Raw genomic sequence first — 24665 nt, 5'->3', positions numbered from 1 at the left:
TAGGCCAGTTAAACTGGGGTTAACATAGCTTTAGGTACCAACGTTATGAAGGGAAATTGCTAAATGTTTTTCATTGACTGCAGTCTTTCGTCGGTTGTGTTAACATTTGGAAAATGAACGTGTTTTCAGATTGATCTTGTAAAATATATCTTCAACGTCCTGTCTCTGCAATATGTTACACCACTGATGAAAATTTGTGTTTTGGACAGCGAGTGAAGATAGGATACTGAACCACGCAACAGTGATTAAAGAAAGTCATAACGCTTGAGGAAGAACAGTGTTACCTTAATGTGACTTAAGTTCAGTTTTACTTTAATGTGTACATTTATTGGAAATCGTAACTGTTATTATAGATCGTTACCTCTTCCTTGCGATAAAAGCAAACAAAAAACCGGATGACAGCGCTGGAGTCGCAGTCGCTTGCTTAACCCAGTTTCAGATGCTCGCTTTGTAGCCCGCTGCTCTATCTTAAAAGGGACTTAAACTTTCATTTTACAGATTGGCTCCGTCCGACCCCAAAGATGTCTTCTAATGAGGTAAAAAAATAAACGTTATGTCGTCTCTTTACAAACACATATACATTAACATTAGAGTTTATCTGTCTTACCTGTACAACTGCCTGGCAGGACTTTTCTCTGGTGACTGAGGATGGCCAGGAGTCACAGTGTTCTCCACTGGAAATGATCAGAAAGGAGACTGAAAAGTGCAAGGTGTGTGCAGAATGTATGTGCCACTTAACTTAAGCCTGGGTTATTGAGCAGAATTCAGAATTCTGCTGGGAATTCGTCCTGGGAAATGAACACTGGGGTAAGAACATACAGAAACCTGTGTGCTCACTGACTGTGGGTCTGCAGGTGACCTATGACATGTTGGTGGAGGACCAGAGGGAGCTGGCCAAAGCCAGAGACCAGCGGCTGCACATGGCCGAGGAGTACCAAAAACGCTCTCTCAAATTGAGGAGGATGCTGGAGGAGGAAGAGCAGAACCAAACCGATCTGAATCACGAAAAGGTACAGTGCCTACATGCAAATTTCCTGGAATCTGTGGAAATGGCAATGACGTCCAAACTGTTAACAGCAGAATGTTGTCTGAGGTCTTTGTTTCGACACAAAGGAAACTCCTAAAGGAGAGTTTGGGAGGTGAGAGGTTGAAGGATAGAGGCACAATGGTCATATGTTATTTCAAGATGGGAGATTATTTCATATTATTTTATTTGCAGTGATATATGAGATTCATTGATCTTTGTTTGTTTGCTGCTGTTTACCATGGCCAATCATCATATTATTTAAATGTAGGCATTGTGTCAAGTAAAACTATTACTTGTCATACCAAGACCCAAGTTATTTTAACTTGGATATTGTGCTTTGTTTTAAGCAGGTAGCAGGAGAGTCTCAGTGAATGCCTAGTCACGAGCCAGGCAGGGCTGACTCGTGTCTTGGTTCTCTTGTTTGAGCAGATGAAGATAGCAGCCCTGCAGGAGGAGGAAGGCAGACTGAAGGCAGAGATACTGAGGACACAGGAGGAGCTGCGTCTCTTGGACCAACAGACCCACGAAATGCGGCAGCGGGCTGAGGTAGACCCACTCTGCACATGGCTAAATGGCAGCGCATACTTCACTGTTCAGCTGCAATGACACAAGAGGAGTGCACACTTCCAGGCCTAGTTCTGTCGCTTTAATTAGACTGAATTATACTATGTGGGAGAAACACAACATTTGGTCTTAGAACCCACATGTTACATTTCTGACTTCCTGATGTTTTGCCAGTGGAGATGACACCTGTGTGTGATTGTATTCTGGTAAAGGACAGAGGTGTTTAGCTGAACGATGGTGCTGCTGGTCCCAGGGTGGCAGTAAGAGCAGTGGCTATTGTCTCACGCCCCAAGAGAAATTCCCTCTAACTGTATAGGAGAGAGCACAACTGTATTGCCATTTGCACATGGGAACTCTGTCTCATGATGATGACATCTGACTGTAAAGTCAAACTCCTCTCTTCACTTACAAATCGGGTCCATCTTTTATTATACACAGAAATCATAATCTGTCAGATTTACCAACAGCTGTGTAGATGCAGGCTGAGATGTACAGAATGTGGGCACGTATTTGCCCATGCATGTGCGTAAAACAAGATGCCTTGTTAGTTCAACACATTTATTGACCATAGACTAGCCAGTCGTATTTTGAGATTGTTGTTCGGCATTAATATTGAGGATAACGGTCGCAGGTAACTGCAAGATGTAAATTGTAAAGGCTGAGCAAGAATACATATAGAGGCAATGATTGTGAAATATAGCAAATATTAGTTGAAATGGCCAAGAATAGCTTTTATGTTATTGGACTTGGCCAGAATTGAAGAGGGACCTGCTTCTTTCACCAGCAGTTTTGAGACATCTACAGTGTATGGCTGGTAAATATGTCAGAAGAGATGCATGTGTGAATGCTGTATTTTACAGCATTTTTATGTATTTTAAACAAAATATATTGACTTTTGAACAATGTTTTTGGCAAGCATAATTGATGTGGCTTATGACCTAGCTCAGCTCCTTGTTAGAGAACAGCAAGTTGTGCAAAAAGTACTGAAACATTGAACAGTTGGACATGTGCATTCAAAAGTTTAGAGAAGGTCAAATTAAGTTCACCTGTAAAGGTTATAGTGCATTTTAGGTTCATCCTGAAATTTTACCCGAAAGCCAAATATCCCTAACTTTTTGTGAGTAGTGTTTGTGAGAGCAATGGTTTCAAGAGCAGCACAAGGACAAGCTTCTTTAGACATGTGCACCTCTGCATGCTGCATCCTAATACTGCTGTGTTCTGGCTATTACAGGTGTTTACTGCAGTACCTGAGAAGAAGGTGGTATTCACTGGAGCTGTAAGTGAAGAAACTGGGGCCAGCAGGTTTAAAATGAAATCCCGGATTGTGTACCCCATGGAGGGAGGAACAGCACTGATAACCTTTGAGGAGGAAGCTGGTGAGACTTTGACAGAGGGTTTCAACAGAAGCATTACCGCACAAACTAAAAAAGGCATACTGTAAAATAGTGCTTCTAAAAAAGACATTGGCACACATCTTGATATGTCTTTAAAATATACCAGACTTAACCAGTCTATAATCTATTGCCAAGAAACATATCGATTGTCTTTCTAGTGGGTTTGTAATTTTTTCAAATGAGTGCTGTTTCTGTTCAGAAATGATAGTCCATATATGGACAAAGGTTTTATATGGACAAAGTAATGGACCTGTATGTTCTGGACTTTCCTCCGCAGCGGCCCAGAGGGTCTTGAGCAGGAAGCACCATGAGGTCCACCTTGGGGAATGCAACATCAAACTTGAGGCCCAGCCTGTTCATATCCTGATGCCCGGCCAAATAGAGGTAAGCTGTAATCTCTATTATTACACAAGGCTGCCATTAATGTTCATGGATTCTGAAGCAACTCCAAGCAGAATTCCGTCAGGTCAATGGAATTTTGACAAGAAAATCTTGCCTTGAACCTAGTTGAGATTGTGTATCATACATTGTGATGTAGGTCGGTTTGGCCATGACAAACATGTGTGTTCACATATGACAAATGTGTGTACATGCACACTCACTTTCATCTTTTACATGACCAGGTGGACACTTGTGTGTGTCCGAAGCGCATCCTGATTTCCAATGTGCCAAAGGAGGTGGATATGAGCCGTGTCCTGGACAAGCTGGAGATCCATTTCTCCAAGCGACGGAACTGTGGCGGTGAGGTGGAAGACACCAGCATGCTGGATGACAATGTGGTTATCACCTTCGTGGAGGACACTCGTGAGTTTGAGCCTGTTGGAGCGCACCAGAGCACATGTTCATTTTGTTAAAATATCAAGTTTAACTTAAAAGTATAATTTTGCGTGAATTTTACGTCTTCGGGAAAGGATTGTCAAGTATTGGGAAGTGAACTCCAAAGTATCTATTAGCTGAATGTACCAAGCACATGGCAAGTCAATGGCCCTCGCAGGAAATGTTTATAAGGATTTGTTTCTACAACAAAATCTCCCCCCAGGGTCTTATTTTATAATAGAACCACCTTAGACTTCTTTCAAGGAAAACAACAAAGTTAGGTGGACACGGCCCAATGTATCCTCTTTCTCTTTTCAGTTGCGGAAGGCTTGACAGACAAGCAGTACCATGAGGTGGATGTGGGAGGTGGGAAGAAACATCGGGTGAGGGTAACTCCATTCCTGAACGCAGAGATCACGGACCTACAGGTATGGATTGTGGAAGAAGTCAACCCCAGCCTTACAAAATTTCTATGATGTGAAATCAAATAAGCCTGTCAGACCTCAGGATTTGAGTGTTTTATGCCTTTGGATAGATGTAAATTTTTTTGGGGAATTCCTCTGTACGGGCTGCTTAGTGTGTGTTCCTGGTCATGTGTTATATCCCATTTTATTGTTCTTGCCTGATCATGGTCTGTCCTCGTGCCTTCACGCTTTCTCGCGGTTCCCTCCTCAGATGCGGATGTCCGTGTCCCCACGCACTGTGCTGCTGACGGGGATCCCCGCCATTATGGAGCATGATGAATTACAGGACCACCTGGAGATCCACTTCCAGAAGGTCCGCAATGGCGGAGGTGAGGTGGAAGCCATCGCCTACAACCCACTGGGACACCACACGCTGGCAGTCTTTGAGGAGGTCCAGACCAGTGAGCGCCAGTGAACCGCTGCACACACTTCCACATGTAACCCCTTTACCCACTACTCTTTAGTGAGGAGGATATGGTGAGCCAGTTTGTACCATTTGAGTATCATTCTATGCAAAACATGAATTTTTGTGAAACCTGTAGTTTATGATGTCCGATTAAACAAATAAGGGTGTTTGTCACTTACCTTGGCAAGCAAGAAATGCAAATGACACCGAATGTATGGACATACCGTTAAAAATGATCTATTTTAATTTTTTTAATGCGATTTTTTAACGCTTTGTGATATAAAGTGAACATTTAGAGATGCCTTTTCTAGATTGACATTCCTAATTAAAAAAAACAAAACACCAGAATAAGTAATGAATTTCATATTAACAGTACATGTTCTTATAAACTATGTGCAATATACTGATCTGCAAAGTTTCAATGTGTGCATGTGTGCCATTAGTATTTTTGTTCATTTTTATTTTTCTGTCTACTGTTGCATTTGTTTTTGAGTTTGTGTTTACGTATACACGTTTGTGAAAATATATTTTTTACCATCTCTTTCACTATTCAACTTGCATTATCTGCCTGACAAGTCTGACAGACTTTTAGTTTGTACAGTTATGGTATAATGTACCCTAAATGAAATGTTTGCACAGAGCTTGTTAAATTTCCATTATGAGGTAAATAGTTACCTAAAATAAAAAGGTTTATTAACTGTTTAGAAAGCTAATATCAGTGGCCTTTATTTGCTATCTATGACATACTTCCTCACAAGCAATAAACCTGCTACAGCCATGGTCACTGACTAGAATATCCATAAACATTGATTTGAGCATCAGTGTTTTGCAGAGCTTGACCTAAGAGTAGGGGTATTTCAAATTTATGATTAAAGAATCCTTAAAGAATCCACATGTACAATCTATGTCTGATATAAGCATTCCAAATGTGAGATGAATGAAGGTAAATTCCTGAAAAGTACTGAGGTGTAAAGAATGCTGTGGTCTTGAGTGTCATGCAAAGTACCTGTAAATTATCACTAAAAAATACGTCAAACATGCTCAATATGTCTGAGCTGTTATGGGTTGTGACAGGAATGAATACAGGAAGACAAAAAACAGTAGCAACAATAACAGCCAAAGTTGGCGCATACAGAAGACACAGTCAACTTTAAAGTATAACATTTATTTCTTGCAATAAACCTCTTGGAGGGATTTTTTTGGTGAGAAGGTGGCTCCATTCTGCTGCAGTGAGACATGAGGAGAACCTGCACCCCAAAACACGGCACCAGAGTATCCTCTCACCAGCCTCTCAAGCATTCATTCTGACACACAGAAACAGTTTTGTGACTTTCAACAGACTGAGGTCCAGATTCAGTCTAACCACAAAGTGGTTAAGATTGGGTTGAAGTTAAGCAAGTGTTACTGCTTTGTTACTTTCACAAGATAGGTAAGCAGCTGTGGAAATACAGTGCGTAACAGATGCTGTATAAGTAAACTGTAACAAAATGTAAAGGCTTTCTTGGGTGTGTAACACTAGCTTAATTTCATGTAACATTCATGCCAATGCGCACTGTGGTTAGATTGAACCTGGGCACAAGTCTCATCAATAAGTGCTCTGGCTCTCTTGGGCTGTCTTGAGTTATGCCTTTAAAAGCAGAATCTCCCCCCCCGGGGCTGTGGCAGTGGTGTCAACACACAGGGAACCAGCTGAGACACATGGTTGGCATAACATTGGTGCAATGTTATAAAACCAATCATGGAAGAGCCCAGAAGGGCACCTGTGGTTAAGAAAAGGGGAAGGGGGAGAGGAAGAGGGTAGCTAATGGCCCTGTACGGACAGATGAATGGACGACTAAACAGCAGGCTCCCGCATCTCTAGCATGCCCTCCCTGACCCTCCACATCCAAGCGCGGCTGCCCTTGGGCGTTGGGGAGCATCGGAGCCGGAGCCCGGAGTCCAACACCTCTTCGTCGTGGGAGAGCGGCCGGCCGTCCTCCGTCTCCAAGCTGAAGGAGCTCTCCGAGATCTGCGCGCGCACACAGAGCACGGAACAAAGTGAGACGATGTCAGCGCTGCTGCCCTGCTCCACTGAGCGAGTGACTGAGTGAGCACCCAGCCGGCACACTCACCTGATTGCTAATCCCCGTGGCGATGTGCCCCACCTTCACTCCAGGGGCCTCCCGGATTCGCAGACACTGGCCGTCAAAGTCCTGGATGTACACATCCACCCCTGAACCAAAGGGAAGGAAGAGGTCAGGATGGGCCCCTGCTGAAAGTCTACGCTGGTTGTTCAAGTGCAGTTACATTACATTATTGTTATTTAGCAGACACTCTTACCCAGAGCAACTTACATAGGTTATGGTTTTTACATGTTATCCATTTATACAGCTGGATATTTACTGACGCAATTCTGGGTTAAATACCTTGCCCAAGGGTACAGCAGCAGTGGCAGAGCAGGGAACTGAACAAGCAACCTTTAGGTTATGAGTCCGCCTCCTTACCACTGTGCTACACTGCCATCCCATTCAAATGAAACACTGCAGGCTTTAACATCTCCAGCACACTAAGGCAGATTAATAATAAACAAACATACGGAGACCCTTGGCATTTAACGATACTTGGAGGGCTCCGTATATGGCTTTTCGCTTGTGTTCTACACTGCCTCACTTGTAAGTCACTTTTGATAAAAGCACCTGCCAAATGAATAAATGTAAATGTAAATGTAGGCCTTTTTGTAGGTTGATTAACTGAGAAACATCTGTTTATTTTAGTTTCAGCCACAAAATTTGTTTTATGTTGGAAAGGGCCTCTGAATGCCATTGAGTTTTGTGGTGCAATGTTGATGCTGCAGCAGTGTTACAGTTAGTTGAAGGCTTTCTGCTCTCTGCTCGTCCCCTTTAGCCTCATTGGTTGCAGAATATGGCTTACCTTTGAAGCAGTTGGGCGGTGGCAAGTGGGTGGGGCCCAGCCAGTCCAGACTGAAGCTGTGTGCATCCGCCTGGCTGCTGTAGGAGAAGAACCCTGAGCTGAGGTCACCGCTGTGGCTGACAGACCAGTGGCCAGAGTCCTGCGAGAGGGGAAGAGAAAGAGGCGTCACATGAGTAGTTCCTGGATGTTTTAGAGGATATTCACGCGTATTGTCTTCAAAATGCTTTTGTGTTATTGAACAGCATAGTGGAACCAATGGCAAAGGTTGTGCACAGGATGGTCTGGTCAGCGGCAGCAGTGTAACATAGTGGTAATGAGCAGAGCTCATAACTGAAAGGTTGCTGGTTCGATTCCCTGCTGGGGCACTGCTGCTGTACCATTGGGCAAGGTTCTTAACCCAGAATTGCCTCAGTAAATATCCAGCTGTATAAATGGATAATATGTAAAAAATGTAACCTATGTAACTCGCTCTGGATAAGAGCGTCTGCTAAATGCCAATAATGTAATGGTATGGTGGTAGCGATGTGGACGCACCTTGTCCTGAGGGTCCCTCTGGAAATGACCATCACTGCTCAGGCAGGACAGCAGGAGCTCCGGGGAATGCAAATGGGACAGGCTGCTCAGGTAGAACTCTGAGGAAAGAGCCAGGCCAGAGCACACTTCACTACTGAACCTTCTGATACTAGACCACGGCAGCCCTCTCTGAGAGCCGTGCATAGATTTCCGGTCTTTGTTACAGCTTGGGTTAACTGCCTAATTGGAACTGATGATCGAACACCCGTTGTTCCAGCGTTAAATGAGCTGCAGGTCGAAGGACATGGCTAAAGGACCTGGAAAGGATACTGTTGGTGTAGTGTAAGCCCCGTTCCCTTACGGTACACATAATTGTTCTGGACCAGATGCCTACAGGTCCCATTCAAATGCAGTACTCAGTCAAGCCATTTAATTTCCTCAAACAATGTTCCGCTCATATTTTCCACATTGCACATTTCGTAACCCCATAGGTGCTCCTTACTTTAAAGTGCAATTTAGGTTGGGTTAGGAGGTTAAGTCCCTGGTTCAGGCACACAACAAGAGTGCACCCACATGCAGCTGAACCCACACCCCCCCTGAGTGCAAAATGCAGCCTCACCTCTCTCCAGCTTCTCCTCCTCTTCCCACACTGAGCGGGTGATGCCAGCTTGGTGTCTGGAGTTGGGAGTCCCAGGTGACAGTGATGGCACAGGAAATGAGGGCAGGCAGTCTGCATCAATCTCCTCAGCCTTAGCCTTAGCCTTAGCTTCTCCCAGTTGGGAGTGCTCACTCCCGGGCCCCACCCACTGCCTCCCAAACTCTCCCTGGCTCCTTGTGTTTTCATCTGTAGGAGGAGGGGCTGGGCGGAGTGGGGCTGGCGGAGAGGGCAGGGCCCTGGAGTGCATGCCATAGCTCTCCATTGGCTCAGCTTTTGCTGGCTCCTGATAGGCTCCTTTGACCGGGCTGGTGAGTCCTCCAACTGCAGGATTATATGACCATAGTGGTTCAGAAAATATCTGACTGCAGGGTCAACAGGCGTGTATTCATGCAACATCAGCTGTAGGTACATTGGTGCTCAGACCCTCCCCTTCATTGGGGAAAGTATCTGTCGAACTTGTCTCCTTCGTGCACCTGTTGCATTTTGCATTGTTGCAAGATGTGGGTATTGTGCAAATCAAAACAATACTATGGTTCACCATTTTAACAACATGACACATGGGGAGTGGATGAACCATCAGCATTGTATAGTCTGTATGTATATGTATAGCTCACATTAATAATAGAATCTGGTATTCTTGTTTCAAGCTGAAGTAATTTATCCATCACTGTTATGCAGCAACACTGTTGTAACATGATAACTCTGCTGCAAAGTATTTAGTACTGCTATTGACAGCTGAAGTGCTACCACCTACTCTCACCTTCTTTCAAAGCCGTAATCGTCTTCTCCTTTAGCTCTGTGGCTGAGGCTCTTTTGATTGGATCCTTTTGTAGCCCCGCCTTGATGACATCAGCTGTGTGGGGCCTGCAGTCAGGTGGGATCTCCCTGAGAGGTGGGGGCTCAGTTGCAATCTGTGGCAACAGAAAAAAATTAAACAACACTTGACTATGATTACAGCCACAACTGGAACTATAAATTTTATCCACACCGTGTGATGTCTGGATTACTTTATGGCAAATAAATATAAAAGGTTGTACCACTGTAATACAAGAACAGATAATTCTATGCCTATACTCATTTACTCAATTAATCCTGATGTTAAGACTACAGGTCCCATCATGCAACTGCATATCACCTTGAGGCACAGTGGGTAGGTGTAATAGCGGGTCCAGGGGTGGCAACCATTGAGCATATGTAGTAACATGCAGCAGCTGCTCCACACATCTGCTTTGGTGCTACGGGGCTCTCCTTTCACCACCTCTGGTGCCATGTGGGTCTCCGTGCCCTGGAACCCTTCCCCTGCAACACACACACACACACAAAGGAAGTCAAGCAAGGCTGATTCATCTTACTTAATGTTCTCAAGAAAAGGGTTTCCATACATTGTGCTATAACCGGTTAACTTAATGAATCACATTCACACAAATGTTTCTGCAACAAGTTTGTACTTTAAATATGACAACAGCACAGTCGTGTCAAAGAAGGGTTTTTGTTTTTTTGCTGGAAACAAGGTACTGACTATTTGGATATAGTGTAGCTACCTGGGTGCCATTTTCAGTATGTTTTTTTTACATTTCTGAGTACACATTCAAATGTTTCTTGAATAGCTGAGGATTTCTTTGAGTGCAGCACTTCAGGTCTGTGCAGTTCTGCTGTACCTGGATACACACTGGTGCTGTCTCTGCCTGGATCCAGACGCTCTGAGTGTCCAAAGTCGGACAGAAAGGTGTCCTTCCCATCCTCAGACAGCAATACATTGTCCGCTGCAGGTAGACAGAAATACTGTATTGGATACTGTACATTGTACAGACTGCACTACATCATAACATGTTCCATGTTTTGTGTGTGCCACAATGACTCCCTTGACAACTATAAAATGTTCTGTACAATCCTATTGCATTTGGTTGGATACAGAATCATTGGATGTAGAAAGACATTCTTGATTTCTGATATTGTGTGCAGTGTGACTACTTACAACCTCCAGTGCTAGAGCCTCACTGCTGCTGATCATACTACTGTAAGCAATGTAGATACGCAAATATGCAGTACTGAATTTATGACAGCAGGTGGCGCTCATGTATGAGGCACTGAGTAACTTTCACCGCTCTAGGCCAAAGCTTTTCAGCACTTTTTATTTTTTTTTTTTGTCTTGACACAGTCATGAGTCATGATGTTGGAAATTCCCAGCTCAACTCTCAACACTGGTTGGCTTTACAGGAGGCAGAGACCAAAAAGGAAATTTGTAGCAACTGTTACCTACAATAAGAAAATGGTTGCTCTGAAGCGATAACAAGCGATAAGCAGTGAGTCACAACTTTGCTCACATTCTGTTCATGAGATTGAGAATTTGTTTTTCTTTCCAAGAACTGGGGTCAAGTAAAACAGTTTTCTAAACAGTTCTACAAATATTATGAACTGCATAGGATATGATTAATGTAATACGACTTTATGAACATGCTTCTCACGAAATAAAGCGTGTCTGAGTGTGTGTGTGTGTGTATGTGTGTGTGTGTAATTTCATACACTTTTCTCTGTGCTAGTGTGTAAACAAATTATACCTCTCTAAGACAAATGGTTAGAGTTACAGTAAGGGGAGGGTGATCTTATCGTGAGACTGTTTTTGGCAGTTTAAAGCACGACGCATGTGTCCCCTGTGGTTTACCCTTTATGTCCAGGTGTAGGACGGATCTCTTCTGCAGGTGCTCTAGCGCCTCCAGGACCTGGCAGTGGTAGTGGAGGGCAAGGTCCTCCGGCAGGCGGCCCCTCTCTCTCAGCAGCTGTCCCACAGAACCTTTCAACGGAAAGGAGCGACATGAGGCCCCCGGGCGTGGACCGACATCACAATGACATCAACCCTCATAACCCGTCGTGAGGGTCAGCAAGCGCAGGTCCAAAGCAACCAGATGTGCATATCGTGTTCGGGGCAAACCACAGGGGTGTGGGGAATGACTAACTTGGAATGCTGTTAGTTTTGTTCTCCTGTACATGGACAGAGAAGGACAGCTGGTCCTCGGGGACCAGGGATTTGCATCACCAGATGAGATCATCCTGCTCTACAAGGTGGCCCAAAAGTCACGCTCCATCAGAATTTCATGAAATACGAAGAAATAATCATAAGCAATGTCTGAATTGTTGACCATTAAGTTTGTGGGACTTTACTATTCAACAAATACATAATGCCTGAATGCTTCCCTTTTGTTTGAACCAAGTAATCATTTCTCCCATGGCTCTGTGCTTGATCAGTAGCCTGTAAATAATCATTTTGGTTCTTTTTTAAATTTGTTCTTCATAGTCTCCAGCAACTGATTGATATGAAACACCTCTTCCACGCATAAAATTCAGCTTCACTATCGCTCATTTTTTTCAGTTCACAGCTATCACTTACCTTGGGGAAAAATGTGTATTAAAATGTGTATAAATTAATCATACAAACAGGGCATGAGTTTGGGGCCACCTTGTAACGATGGAACGCTGGGCCTTTGTGACCTATTCTCATAACGGCTACCGGGGTCAGTGGCAGAGACAGGGGGTTGGGTTGCTCACCTGACTTGAGATCCATGAAGAGGATGACGTGCGGGCCCTCCCGGACCGCCCCGAAGAGTTCCAGAATGCGAGGAGAGTTGAGGGCGCTCCACGAGCCCACTTCCTCACTGCTGAAATGCTTCAGGGGGATCTGTGTTGAGGGAGGGGAACAGGATGCCACATTTCAAGCAGGTTGTGTGTTGCACAAACCCGAGGGATCTCCACAGCTCTACAACGTGTGTTGCGGCTGCCGGGCGTACTAGGTTGCCCATTACCTTCTTGGCAGCACACGTAAATTTGGTCCGTTTGTCCTGTACACTGTACACTTCCCCATAGGTGCCGTTCTGGATGTGGTGGAGGATGGCGTAATCTCGCCCCTCCTTGTACTCATAGTCATTGGGCTGCAGTTTCTGAAAGGGTGAGACACAGAGCAGAAATTCACAGGCGTACAATACAGAGCTGAAAGTAGCATTGTAGAGTTGCAGGGAGGTGCCCAATAAGATACTTCCACAGATGGACATGGGTGCAACTTAGAATCTGAAAGATGAATATCATTCTTGGCCACGAGATAAACATTGCTCAGACAAAATTCTGAGAAAGTCAGTGACACAGAAAGTGATGCCTATTTTAACTGGCACATGTAAGGACTTGATAAGCTGCTGCACCCCTCCCTGTAGAATTCCAGGAGAGCACCAGGAAAGGCGGTACGACAACACCAATAAGAACAGAGGGGAAATCCAAACAGAAAGAAGGAGGGGTCAGCGGTTGTCCCTCACCTCTTCGGGGTGGAAGAGGATGCCCTCATTGACATCCGCGTCCCCAGGCTGATCCTCCTCCTTCGCCCTCTCCTCCTTCTTTACTGCTTTGAAGAAGGGCCCAGCGAAGGCCCGGTCCTCCTGGCAGACGCTGCCCTTCAGACCGCACAGGGCGAGGCTGCAGGTGTACACACCGCTGAGGTGGGGGTCTGACCTGCTCTCCTGGCTGTACAAGCAGATGTTTGAGAGGGCCCCGAGGCCTGGGGAGCCCCATGGGTGTGTGGTGCTGGAGGGCGACGGGCTGTGGGCTGGCTCCTGGGCGTAAGAGGGCTGGGACAGGTCCATCAATGTCGAGCCAGGCCGCTCCGTTTCCTGCACCCCCGTGCTGTGGCAGCCACTGTAACCTCTGCTTGCGCTGAAGCATTCAGGTGCCTCCTTCTGGTGGGGGGGGACACAGCAACAGCACATAAGAGAGGGAAAATGTGCTAAAACTGGTTACTGTCACCAGCCCATAGGCCTGTGTCACCATTAGTCGTATCAAAGACTCAGTTTCAGTTGTAGAAGTAGTAGCCAGAGTAGTAATACATGAAAAATACAGTTCAAGCAAGTTATCAAGTTACATGATAATGCTATTAGATTTCTGACAAAAATCCAGATAATGTTTTGTTTTTATCCCATTATTTCAGATTGGTAAGAAAGGAGAGTCCTACCTGAGTGTGTACCAGCCAAAGTGAGCTGCTGCTCTCCTGCTCTGGGACTCCGGAGGGAGTCCTGTGCCTTTCTCTGGGGTAGAGCCGGGAACCTGTGCGGCTCTCCATGCGAGCTGCCCTGCAGTCCACATTGCTGTGTTCTACAGAGGTCCTGCATGGGAGGACATCAGAGTGGATCACTATTACTGCACCTCAGTCTCACTAGAGATGCTCCTGGGGCCTCTTTGTGCGGTAGCCAAATATTGCAGAACATGAGAAACATTACATATTGACAAGTATTAAATAAAATTCTCTCTGCGAGGCACAACCACATGTCTGATGATAAGAGTGTAGCGGCGAGCAAGCAGACCTGTAGTTCAGGCAGTTGGGGGAGCCGATGAAGGGGCGTTCGGCACAGGTTGGGGTGAATTCTTGTTTTCCTTCACCTGGAGAACCCAGAAGCAACAGATATTAGCATGGTCACAGCTAAATACTCCCTTTCAGCAGCAGCATGACATCTTCCAATTGCTCGTGTTCCTCTCTTGTAAACCTGGCATACTAGACACACACCAAAATGGGACTGGGATAAATGCATCCATCATGTATTTGAAACAATGTATTGCGGTGAATAAATAGCCACTTCAGGTTTTAATATCCCACACACAATACCTGGATAGATATTTGCATCCCTCTTAATACATGGCACTTACTTTGATGCAGAAAAGTAGTCCCTCCTCCCAATACATTTGTATCTACATCACGTTGTGATAAATCAGCTATTTAAGCTGTTATCTAAACTCCCCCTCTTCTTCTTCTCTACCCCCATCCTCCCCCTATGTTTTTGGATCGCCCCTGGCAATGGCCCACTCCGACTTACACACTGGCTGGGCGATGAAGGTGAGCTTCTCTGAGAACTCCTGCATGGAAGCCACATCCTCGGCCGTGCCCAGCTTCAGCGCCCTGTTCACCAGCGGCGGGATCTTGTAGGTCAGCGGGTCCTCCTTGCCCCCGATCACCTTGCCGCACATGCCCTTCCCCGAGCAGGGGAACCCCTGGACCAATCCCTTTGCCTTGAGGGGCTCCACCCACGGATGGGTAGAGTTGAAAAGCCTGCCCTTGTTCATCACACCTCCTTTGCAGCCCTGGGGAGAGAGATGGAGAACCCAACTGAAACCAATGGCGCCCATCGGTAAGACTCTTCCATACATGAAGCATTACAAAACACATGTTTGGGTACATATTCTAATTCTTTGGATCAAGTCCTCATTGCTGGCTTTTTTAAATATACCAGTGGAGCAGCCATTCCTTGTGCAGAACCTGGGATAATCACAGTCTGTTTAACAACATAAGTTGATGGTGCTCTTGGCTGGGAGTTCTTTGAACAGTGAGTATCATTTTCATTTGTCTCCAGGTAACACCATATTTGATGGTTAGATGCCCTCCATGAGCACACACCTGCTCCAATCAACCAACACAAACCGCACACCTGCTGCCTCACAGGTAAAGTGGAACTTGTGCCTGCGCTGAGCTTCACGGTCTTGCCAGCGGTAATTAGAAATAACGAAAGTATCCTCATGCGGCAACTGTATTTCCCTGTGAATACTGTGCCCCTGGCACCTGCTGGGATGCAATTAAAGTCAAGCAAAGAGCTGTTGAAATTTTACTCACCCGGCTTTTGTTTGCACCTCCTCAAGCTGAAACACTTAATCACTGACCGTGGTAGGGGTGTTTGACAGAGAAATGTGATCGCACCACCTAGCCCGCTCAGCCCTGGCTGCGAGGGAGCACAACTGCAGCCTGTTCTGACAGGCATGAACTGCACAGCGATCGCGTTCACCACTTATCAGTTGTGAATCGTTTAATTGCACAGCGGATGTACGCGTGAGAGAGAGGCGATACTGTACTGGGGAAGGAGAAAGGTATAAAGTTCAGCTTTGGAAAAACACAGTCTGAATGGAAAGTCTGGCGCGAAGTCATGTTAGCTGGCTCATACAGGAGCACCATGCCAAGTACCTCCTGCCCTTCCTGACAACGGCATCTGGCTCTTGTGCAGACACGGAAAAGGAGCCTGTTTCCGCCCAGGACCAACTGTTCCGCCATGCTGAGTTGGGCCGGGTGTTCAGGGTATTCATTTCCGTTGTACATTCTATAAAGCCATGCAAAATAAATCAGAAGTATTTATACTTAAAGACTGACACTAGCCTGAACCATAGCCATATTCAATCCTGCATAGTCTTCAATGGCAAAGAAATACAGCAGTGCATTGCTATTAGCTCAGTCTGCTGACTATCCTCCTTTTCGGTCTGTGCCGACAGAGCCTTCTATCTATGACTGGGGCTGCAGTGTTACTGTGTGTTGCATCAGTGCATCTGTGGTTGACCTTAATTCACCTGCACCTTTCATCTCTTTAGCTTCTGCTTAAACCCACTGTTTCACTATACCTCAAGCAGATAGACCTTGTCAGGTCAAATTATATTCAGCAACAGGGGGTGAATAGTTGATATCTTCAGCATTGTATTACAACTGGAACATTAAAGATATCTATATTATTGTTAAATGCCAACCCAGTGCAGTTCTATCAGATACCATCAGCCATACTGACTATTAAAGAACTATGCATATATCATTTTCAGGTCTTCTACTGACTAATAAAGGTCTGTTTAGTGGTTAAGTTTGCAATTGACAGATAACAGAATTTGTCCATTCATTGCTATACTTTCTCACAACCATATTAGGCTCTGTGTCATATCAGGACTGTTTGGCAACAAATACAATCAGAGAAATACAATAAATAACCTGCAGTATACTGTGCTGTACTGTAGTTGATCAGTGGCATTGGAAGTGTTGGGCAGTAAAGGTACAGTATCAGTCTTGTGAGACTGGAATCTTAGGGTGTATCTACAGGTCACTGGGAGTACACTTCCTTCCGTGCCTTCTGCCAAAATTCATGTCATCTTCACAGGATAGGCTTTTAGCCAGCTCAGTGTCTACACCTCTGGACTCTTCTACACCTGCAACCATGGTGAACAAACACACAGACAGCTCTGTGCTTTTTTTTTCCTGAGAGCAAGCTACATTGTGTGAGCTGGGAGTGAAATGGAATGAACATATCACCACCCCAGCTGACCAAAAACAACATAAGGAACTACGCGTATGGCTAAGTCCTGCCTCCATTGTGTTTGCATTGTCAAGACAATCTCAGTGCTACAATGATTTATGAATAACATTTAGTGAACCACTCAGTATCCACTTTAAGTGTACTTTCAAAACTGCATTAATGCACCTCGGGGAGTCTGTTTTATTACTGCACGCGCCTAAAATCATGGGCAAATCATTACGCTCCTCATGGATTTACATTCTGCCACTCCCTTTTTTTGTAAATTCACTGTTATGAGGTTTCAAGGATGATCAAAGGAGTTTGTGGGAAGCGATGGGAAGCTCTTCCCCCGCTGTTGTGTTAAAAGAGTGTATTTCAGATGTCTTCTCTTTTCCAGCTAGCTAGCTATCGAAATCAAACAACTCATGGTAACCAGAAATAGGCGTCGTCATAAATGTGCTGTCACATCTAGCTAAATATCATGTGAATTTGATTTACATAATTTGATCCAATATCAGTATCTTTTTCCAAACTAGCTTATCTGGGACTTATCATATTTGCCTCTCAATATGTGATGTGAGTACTGTGATGTTTATTAATGTACAAATGATAAAATTGTTTGGAAAATCCAAGACAGGAAGTGGAATGGGTGTATGAATGCAAAAATGAATGTCTGTGATGAATATAATGATGTGCGTGGTATGAAACATCACAACAAATTACTCCCTGTTAACAAAAGTGTGTATAATATCATGTAATCGTATTCCAGTGTTTTCAGTAATAATGGAAGTTATAGCCTAATACAGAACCTAACGCGCTTACAGTTAGCCAAATCTTTTAAAATACAACCCGAATTAACTGTTGTAAAATACTATGTGTATTTCCAACATTACTAATATCTTATATAAGACATAAATAAAGCATTATAATTTAATGTATATTGTTTAGAAAATATATGATATGCCATATCTGCTTAGATCTGTGACTAATTGAGGAATACAGCAAATAAATTGTGTTAGCTGTGTTATAAGAAATTGAACATAGTGCTAATACATTAAATTAGTAATAAGCCTTAAAATAAGATATGAGTCATATATGCAATTAGCTATATGTGTAAAAATAAAAATATCACACTGAGAGATGATGCCAGATTGATCATGGAGATAAGCTAGATGTATACCTGAATTCCCATCCACTCAAATATAGAATTATTCTATTTAGGAAACTGTTCAAACATCCCTATCTAGCATATCCATTCACTCAATCAAGAAGCAATTAGGCTACATTCATGCAACTGCACAAACATGAGGCACAAGTTATGTGCAAGTTATATTTCACACCCCATGAAGTTCCTTCAACAAGTCTACAAGTTAGCCTCTGCCATGGGTCTCTGGGTTTAAGGTCATGGGCGAGATGAGGGATCCAAGCTGGAGGTCAGTGTGTCGCTCAACAGAGCCAACGGCTTGTGTAGGAAAATGCACCTGCCCCCTGTTAAATACTCCTCAGCTCATATGTGTTACATCCTTAAGAGACAAAGTCAGCGTCATGGGTCTCCAGACCCTTCACGTTTGATGCACCTAGCAACGTTGCCGTAATGCTACACAAATATTAGTGAGCAAGAAGTTCACCGGAATCCTCACCCAGAATTGGCAAAACTCCACCCCCTTCCCCTATCAACTGGGACATTTTCTGCAGCTCGCCCCTACTGCAGTTTGACACGCTGCTCAGAACAACCTCACAGTCGCTCAAGAACTGTTATCTGTGATAACACATTGCATAGCCTGCCTGAGGAAAGCACCAGTCTGGTCAATTACTAAATTTAATTAAATTACTTAAATACAGGAGGACTGAACGGCCCAGAATGCTGGTATTCCTACGAGGTATGGGGTAATTAAAGTGGCACTCACACTGGCATGAGTGAGGGCTCGGGGTTCAAAGAGTGGTGGCAGCTGAATAAGGTTCCTCCACACCCTCACCTATGACAAGCAGTGGGACCGCAAGTTTCATTTACAAGTACCAGCCTTACACTGTAGATGGAACCTGCAGTCCCACTGCGTGTCACAGGGGAGTGTGCAAAATGAACTCCCAAACCGAACCGCCCCAAGCAGCATCATTGTCTGGACCAATTCTGTGTGCGAACTAATCTTCATTTACAATGAAGCCGGCTTTCTAAGGAATGCTGAATGCACTGTGCTCTCCCCCCCCACCCCCTTCATGCTCTTTTTCATACTGCCTGTGCTCGCCCTGCCTTGTGTCTTGATGGCTGCATTTCTACCCCGGACTGCAACTTCCTGCTGCACAAAACGCAAACCACCTCCCCAAAAACAACATGGCTCTCCGCAGGCAGGCGCGGCCCGGGATCAGACACCTTGCAGCTGTGCCATACAAACAAACAGAGGCAGTAAATTTGCACGTTACCTCTCTTGGTTCTTCCCCGAGGAGACTTTTCTAAACTGCAGTTTAGCGGTGACGCTCCTTCTGTCTACGCCCCTCTTCCCCTCTCTCTGCACCCTCGCTCTGCACCGCTGCTGCTCTGTGGCTGCTCGAGCTGCGTGCGTGGAGGATCTCTGATTGGCCGGCCCTGACTTACAGGAAAGCCATCTGCTTCCCAGCACACCCCTCCCTCCCTCCCTGCTGCAAGGCCGGGTGAGTCGCTCTCCTCTCTTACACACTTATTTATGGGGCACGGAGAGTGTGTTGCAGAAGGGAAACCAGTTCATTCTCAAACTGGCTACATCTTGCCCCAGAACTGTTGCCCACTCGTGTTGACCCTCTGCTCTTACTTGAATGTTGTGAGCTTACAGGACTGCATATGTTCAACTGATCTTTGATTGTTGCAGTCTTCAAGGCTGCACCAAATCCCCTCTTTGTACTGCTGTGTTGTTTGGGGGCTTAGGGCATTAAGGTCACTATACGGGTCAGCGGGATCAAATAGCAAACAAAAAGTGCTCCTGTTGAAGCACTTGGTTCAAATTGCTGCCGGAAAACCGTAACAGCACTGATGAGTTTCACAAAGAATGTTGTTTTAGATAATGCTCACTTTTATCAAATTATTTACCAAACAGATAAACTGATAAAATGCTTTAAACACTATGTCACCCTCTAGGTCCAGTTGTTAGTGTGGTTGCCCGAAGGGTGTCCCTTATTAGTATTATTTATTCTTTCTCTAACTCTAACCATGCCCAAACCATTTGTGCTACAGACACCAAACCAACGCCAAATCAACCTGTCCGTTCATGACGTTTAAAAAAAAAAAAAAACGCTCTAATTTTACCCCCCATTAAAAAGTATAGGCGTGAACAGTGGGAGGACTTCCACGTTTGAAAAATATATTTTTTTAAACTGCCGTATCTTCGTGAATTCTGGCTCTACAGGCATAAATTATACATCAAAATAGAGGAAAACGTGTGCAGATTCTCACCATGTTTTTGTGATGAACAGTTTTGAATTATGAGCCGAAAGAGTTCAGCCACTACTCTAAGTCACGTGTACACATTCCTTTGTCTAAGGGAGCTTGCATCTTGATATTTACATATCATAAACGGAGCCAATCAGAGATAGCTGGTGTCACATTACAGCAGGACCACACACAGAGGGAGGGGGGAAGGAGACGGCAACTGCAACGCACACAAATTCACGTGTACGGTCAATAATGCAAACAGGCAATCACACATTGCCTTTTCTTCAGGAAATGCACACAAATCTAGTTGTATTATCATCCTTAAAATCAGAGTAATCATGATATATAATTATGTTATTTACAAGAAATACAAACCTCTCCAATTCGAAAAGTGTCTGGTACTGTGTCCCCTTAATTCACCATGTAATGCATCTGTGATATGGACTAGGTCAGTAATTCAGTCTTTCTCTAATTGTACTTCTAACTTGGTAGGTTCAGGGAAATACTGTCATGTGTTTCTGTCATACCCAAACACCGGGCTGCACCACAGTGGTGAGCAATCTAGCTTTCACACGTTTGCATTTCAGTTTATCAGATATCATTTATCGTTCATATTCAAATAGTGTGCACAAATGTCACCCACTGCACAAATACTCCGAACTGCCTCTCTCATTTTATATACCTACAGAACACACTCCACAAAGAACTCAGTTGGCTTCTCCAAAAGCTTTGGAGCTCATTTAAACTGGGATGGCACGGCCCCCTGTAGGTTTTCAGCTCCTTTTTCACTTCCTTCTTAGCGGTTACTCTTTTGAAAATGATTCATCAACTCAGTTTATACCAGATTTCTGCTGATCTTCAAATACCTCACTATCCTGTTCCCATGAAACTCATAACATCCTTACCGTTTCAGAGATGCAGGCTGCCAGTGGTGTGTGCCCACCGCAAATTCTGTAAAGAATTACACCATATCTCACTGCTTAAAAAACACATGCTGTGTAGTAAATCACATTATTTATTTATCTACTAGCATCTTAAATAGTGAAATAGCTTGATCAACGGTTCAAGAACTGTTCCCTTGATCAAAACTACAGCCATCTGGTTGCAAGAGACCAGGCAAACAGAGCAAGTCTGATAAAGAACTTCCTTTTCTCATTTCCTACAAGAAAATGGCTCCTCACAGCCGGTTACTATGCAGTTCTTAGATGAATTTATGACACCTTCTACGCAGTTCCATTGATGAGTCTTTTTAAAACAGTCTGCCCTGGCATAGCATAAGCTATTGTTACCAGACTTTCAGACTGACTTGAAGATACTATCGGGTTCCATTCTGACTTTTGTTAAGCCTGTCTTGTTTTGACTGCAAAGAGCCCCCCTGAACACTGGTCCTATCTGAACAAAATCAGAGCAGGTTCTTTCCTTTAGTGTACACAGCTTTGCCACACATACACTGTCCTTTTGTTTTAATAAACTTCATCGGCAACACAGTCGACATTTTGTGTTCTTTTCGTCGAGTGAAAAGCAACATAATTGCTTCCATACAACTTTGCATGAGCGAAACTTAATGATGTACAAAGAAACAAGCAAGTGACTCATAACTTTAAGGACAGAGAAATTCTTCAGAACAGTATCAAAATGGCCGTCGTGTTTCACATGGAAATATGTACTGTGAAGACCACAGACAGTAGGAACACATGTTTCTTAAAAAATAAATGAGAAAAACAGAAACCATGCGACTGTGACTTTCTTGAGACCTGGAGCCCATATTCTCATACAGAAAGGGCACATTTCTCAAGAACTTTCTGTGAAAATTGAAAGACAGCTATATCAACCGTGTCTACTACAGATGATCACTATCAAGGCTGGGTTCGTTTCTGCAGCCGTCTCTAGCCTTTAACAGTCAATTTTTTTGGTCAAATGCTTTTTGGGTGAAGTTCAGTTTTGTGATATTTGAAGTTTTTAAGTTATGGATGGCAACCCACAGCAGCTAATTAATTAATTGGCCAAATGAAAAACGTGCGTGCCTTGTACGCAGTAACAGAAACAATCATCAGTTTGCGTGACACTGAAAATGACATATACAAAGTTGGCCAGGTACTTACGCCAGGCATGTACTTTCTAAAGTGACTCATAGGATACACTGTTGCCTTATATACTGCAACTTGCTCCCGGTAACTGGCATTCCAGAGAAAGCAGAAACTCTAAAAAGCAACATCTGGATATTTACTCAGTATTTGTCATCATGTATTTTCATTAAATGCAAGTTTCACTTTGCTTTTTGAATGTGATTGAACAGTAAGCCTGTACATTTGGGTCCTGTGTACACACACAAGTGTTACTGCATCTGACCATGGAAGTCTGACCATCGCACAGACTTAATACATTTAACACCCCTTTTCCATGACTACAATTCAGAAAAGTACGCAGCGTCTTTAATAAGATGTTGTAGCCCAACTTGGCATCACGTCCTTGTCTGTAATGACCCAACCGTTCAGTTGCATTCACCTGTATCACCGCATGGTTAAAAAATGTACACATTCATGCTAACTGCAGCTAGCGACAAAACCACTGTGCAGCCAGGCAAATGAGTTGATATACCCTCTGAATGCAGAATGAGGGGAGGGAAGTGAGTATGTCAGTCAATCAATCAGAAAACATAACTAATATTGCAACAACACACAACTGTCTGCAAAAAGCCTAGGGCAAGAGAGTAAGAATAGATAATACAATACAACGCTGTCAAGAGGATGGATAACAGAAAGATAACTGCAATCCAAAAAAGTAGGACTCATTCAAATGTTAACACAAAACCTGGGTGTGGCACATCAAGAGGCACTTTGGGTTAAGGCAAGGGGTACTGGATTCCAAAATAGCCAAATCTGAAAGGTGCCCAAGAAATTGTTTATTCCACATGAGAATGGGAGTTCTTTAGAGGGGCACTGCTGAAAAGAACGAGGTTCATGCTGAGCGGGGATTAGGGTTGGGGAGTTACGGATGACTGCACAATCAGCGACGTTACGCTGCAGCAATTTATGAACGAGCAAAAAATCACATTACCGACAGATACACAAAGAATTGACAGATAACTTGTTTGCATTGAAGCTTTATACAGACCTGGGCAGAGCTCAGGAATAGACCACGCTTTGAAGTTTCTCAGGGTTCACGCACCCTGCACTAGGTAGATTTGTCTCCCGACCTGCTTCTTCTCTCATGATATTGCATGTTGCCAAGTATAGGAACATCTTCAACTGAATGCTGTTAGCAGGCATTGTTGTAAAACCATGAAGGTCAGATATTCTAGCAATTGAGATTATTCTTGTGTAGTCTGTAATCAATAATCCCAAATTACTTCCACTCAAACAATAGTCACAGTTAATTGATCAAAAGAAAGTGTGTATCAAATAATCTCCATTCAAAGAAATCTAGAAAACATGATAAATCTATAGACACGCCATTACTTATTTCTGCGTCAGGTTTTGTAATGTCTATTACTTGTTAATACTCTGAGTATATATATGAAACAAAGACACAGCGCGCAGGTTTGAAAGAAAGGTGGAAGCAATGCTCTAGGCTCTGTACTTCCTCTTTTTCCTCCGCCATTTCAGAATGTACAGTCACACATTCTTACTGCAAAAAGTTGCGGCACGATGTTTCTTTAGACTGGGCATCAGGTAGTGGCCAGTTTAAGTGTACTTACCGACGCTTAAGAACCTGGTGAGAGTGATCGCGGTCTACCGTAAAACGGGAAATCTCCCTCCAGGGTCAAGGCACTGTCCTAACAAAATGTCTTGTTTGAAATCGATGATTACATCACAGCGACGCGTGATAGGTCGATGCCATCGCGAAAACCGAAAGTACAGCTTTGCACCACAGTTTTCCTGTCTTGCTTGACAGTTAAATCGAGAAAACAATGCATCACGGATTCATAGTTTTTCTCTGGACTAACGGCTGAGATGGATCGGAAGACACTAACATTTTCTCTTGTGGAGTTGTTTGATGCTTATGTGTGGTAGCCTCTTATATTAAAAGTAAACAAATTACCCCTAGTACATTATTTATTTAACATAGCCCGTTTATGTACATGTTATGGTATCTGATAAACTGTATCACGCGGAAAGTGAAGTAACTCATTGTGAGGTTAGAATATAAAACAAACGAATTATTTCAGAATTTAGATTTACAATATTTCAAGATTTAAGCATTTGACATAAGGATAAGTGACCCTTACTATAAACGCAGGCGCAGATCTATGACAACAACAGCAGAAACAATACTGCTACTACCGGTAATAACAACAGCAGCAGCAACAACAATAATAATAACAATGACTAGGTGATTATTATAATGATTATTATGGTTATTAATCGTACAAGTAGTAGTGGCATCCTGCAGTAGATCAATCTGATCAATGGGAGAGTACAAATTGTGGAAAGTGCACAAATGCAGACCG

General features: G+C 43.9%; 2 protein-coding genes across 5 annotated transcripts; one reads left to right on the top strand and one right to left on the bottom strand.

Annotated features, from left to right (window-relative positions):
• Nucleotides 1-503: 503 nt before the first annotated feature.
• LOC118795177 (interferon-induced 35 kDa protein-like) lies at nucleotides 504-4695 on the top strand. Its single transcript, XM_036553568.1, has 9 exons — nucleotides 504-536; nucleotides 627-710; nucleotides 855-1010; nucleotides 1457-1573; nucleotides 2823-2967; nucleotides 3263-3369; nucleotides 3609-3789; nucleotides 4120-4229; nucleotides 4477-4695. The coding sequence occupies exons 1-9, from the start codon at nucleotides 522-524 to the stop codon at nucleotides 4678-4680; spliced, it is 1119 nt and encodes a 372-aa protein (XP_036409461.1). The 5' UTR covers nucleotides 504-521; the 3' UTR covers nucleotides 4681-4695.
• Nucleotides 4696-5875: 1180 nt separating this feature from the next.
• On the bottom strand, nucleotides 5876-23998 carry LOC118794746 (mitogen-activated protein kinase kinase kinase 14-like). 4 transcript variants are annotated; one of them, XM_036553005.1, is made up of 16 exons: nucleotides 23913-23998; nucleotides 14596-14860; nucleotides 14089-14164; nucleotides 13740-13890; nucleotides 13051-13467; nucleotides 12550-12684; nucleotides 12296-12425; nucleotides 11415-11543; nucleotides 10411-10515; nucleotides 9888-10051; nucleotides 9513-9663; nucleotides 8714-9073; nucleotides 8116-8213; nucleotides 7582-7720; nucleotides 6783-6883; nucleotides 5876-6679 (listed from the first exon to the last, which is right to left on the bottom strand). In XM_036553005.1, exons 2-16 carry the CDS (start codon nucleotides 14840-14842, stop codon nucleotides 6506-6508), a joined length of 2577 nt encoding a protein of 858 aa, XP_036408898.1. In that variant the 5' UTR covers nucleotides 14843-14860; nucleotides 23913-23998; the 3' UTR covers nucleotides 5876-6505. The 4 variants fall into 4 exon arrangements, with proteins under 4 accessions (XP_036408898.1, XP_036408901.1, XP_036408900.1 ...); XM_036553008.1 differs by having other exon boundaries at nucleotides 10423-10515; XM_036553007.1 differs by having other exon boundaries at nucleotides 13051-13464.
• Nucleotides 23999-24665: the final 667 nt, after the last annotated feature.

The sequence above is a fragment of the Megalops cyprinoides genome, chromosome 19, assembly GCF_013368585.1.
Source record: "Megalops cyprinoides isolate fMegCyp1 chromosome 19, fMegCyp1.pri, whole genome shotgun sequence".
In the NCBI taxonomy this organism is placed as follows: domain Eukaryota; kingdom Metazoa; phylum Chordata; class Actinopteri; order Elopiformes; family Megalopidae; genus Megalops; species Megalops cyprinoides.
This window is presented reverse-complemented; position numbering and strand designations above follow the sequence as displayed.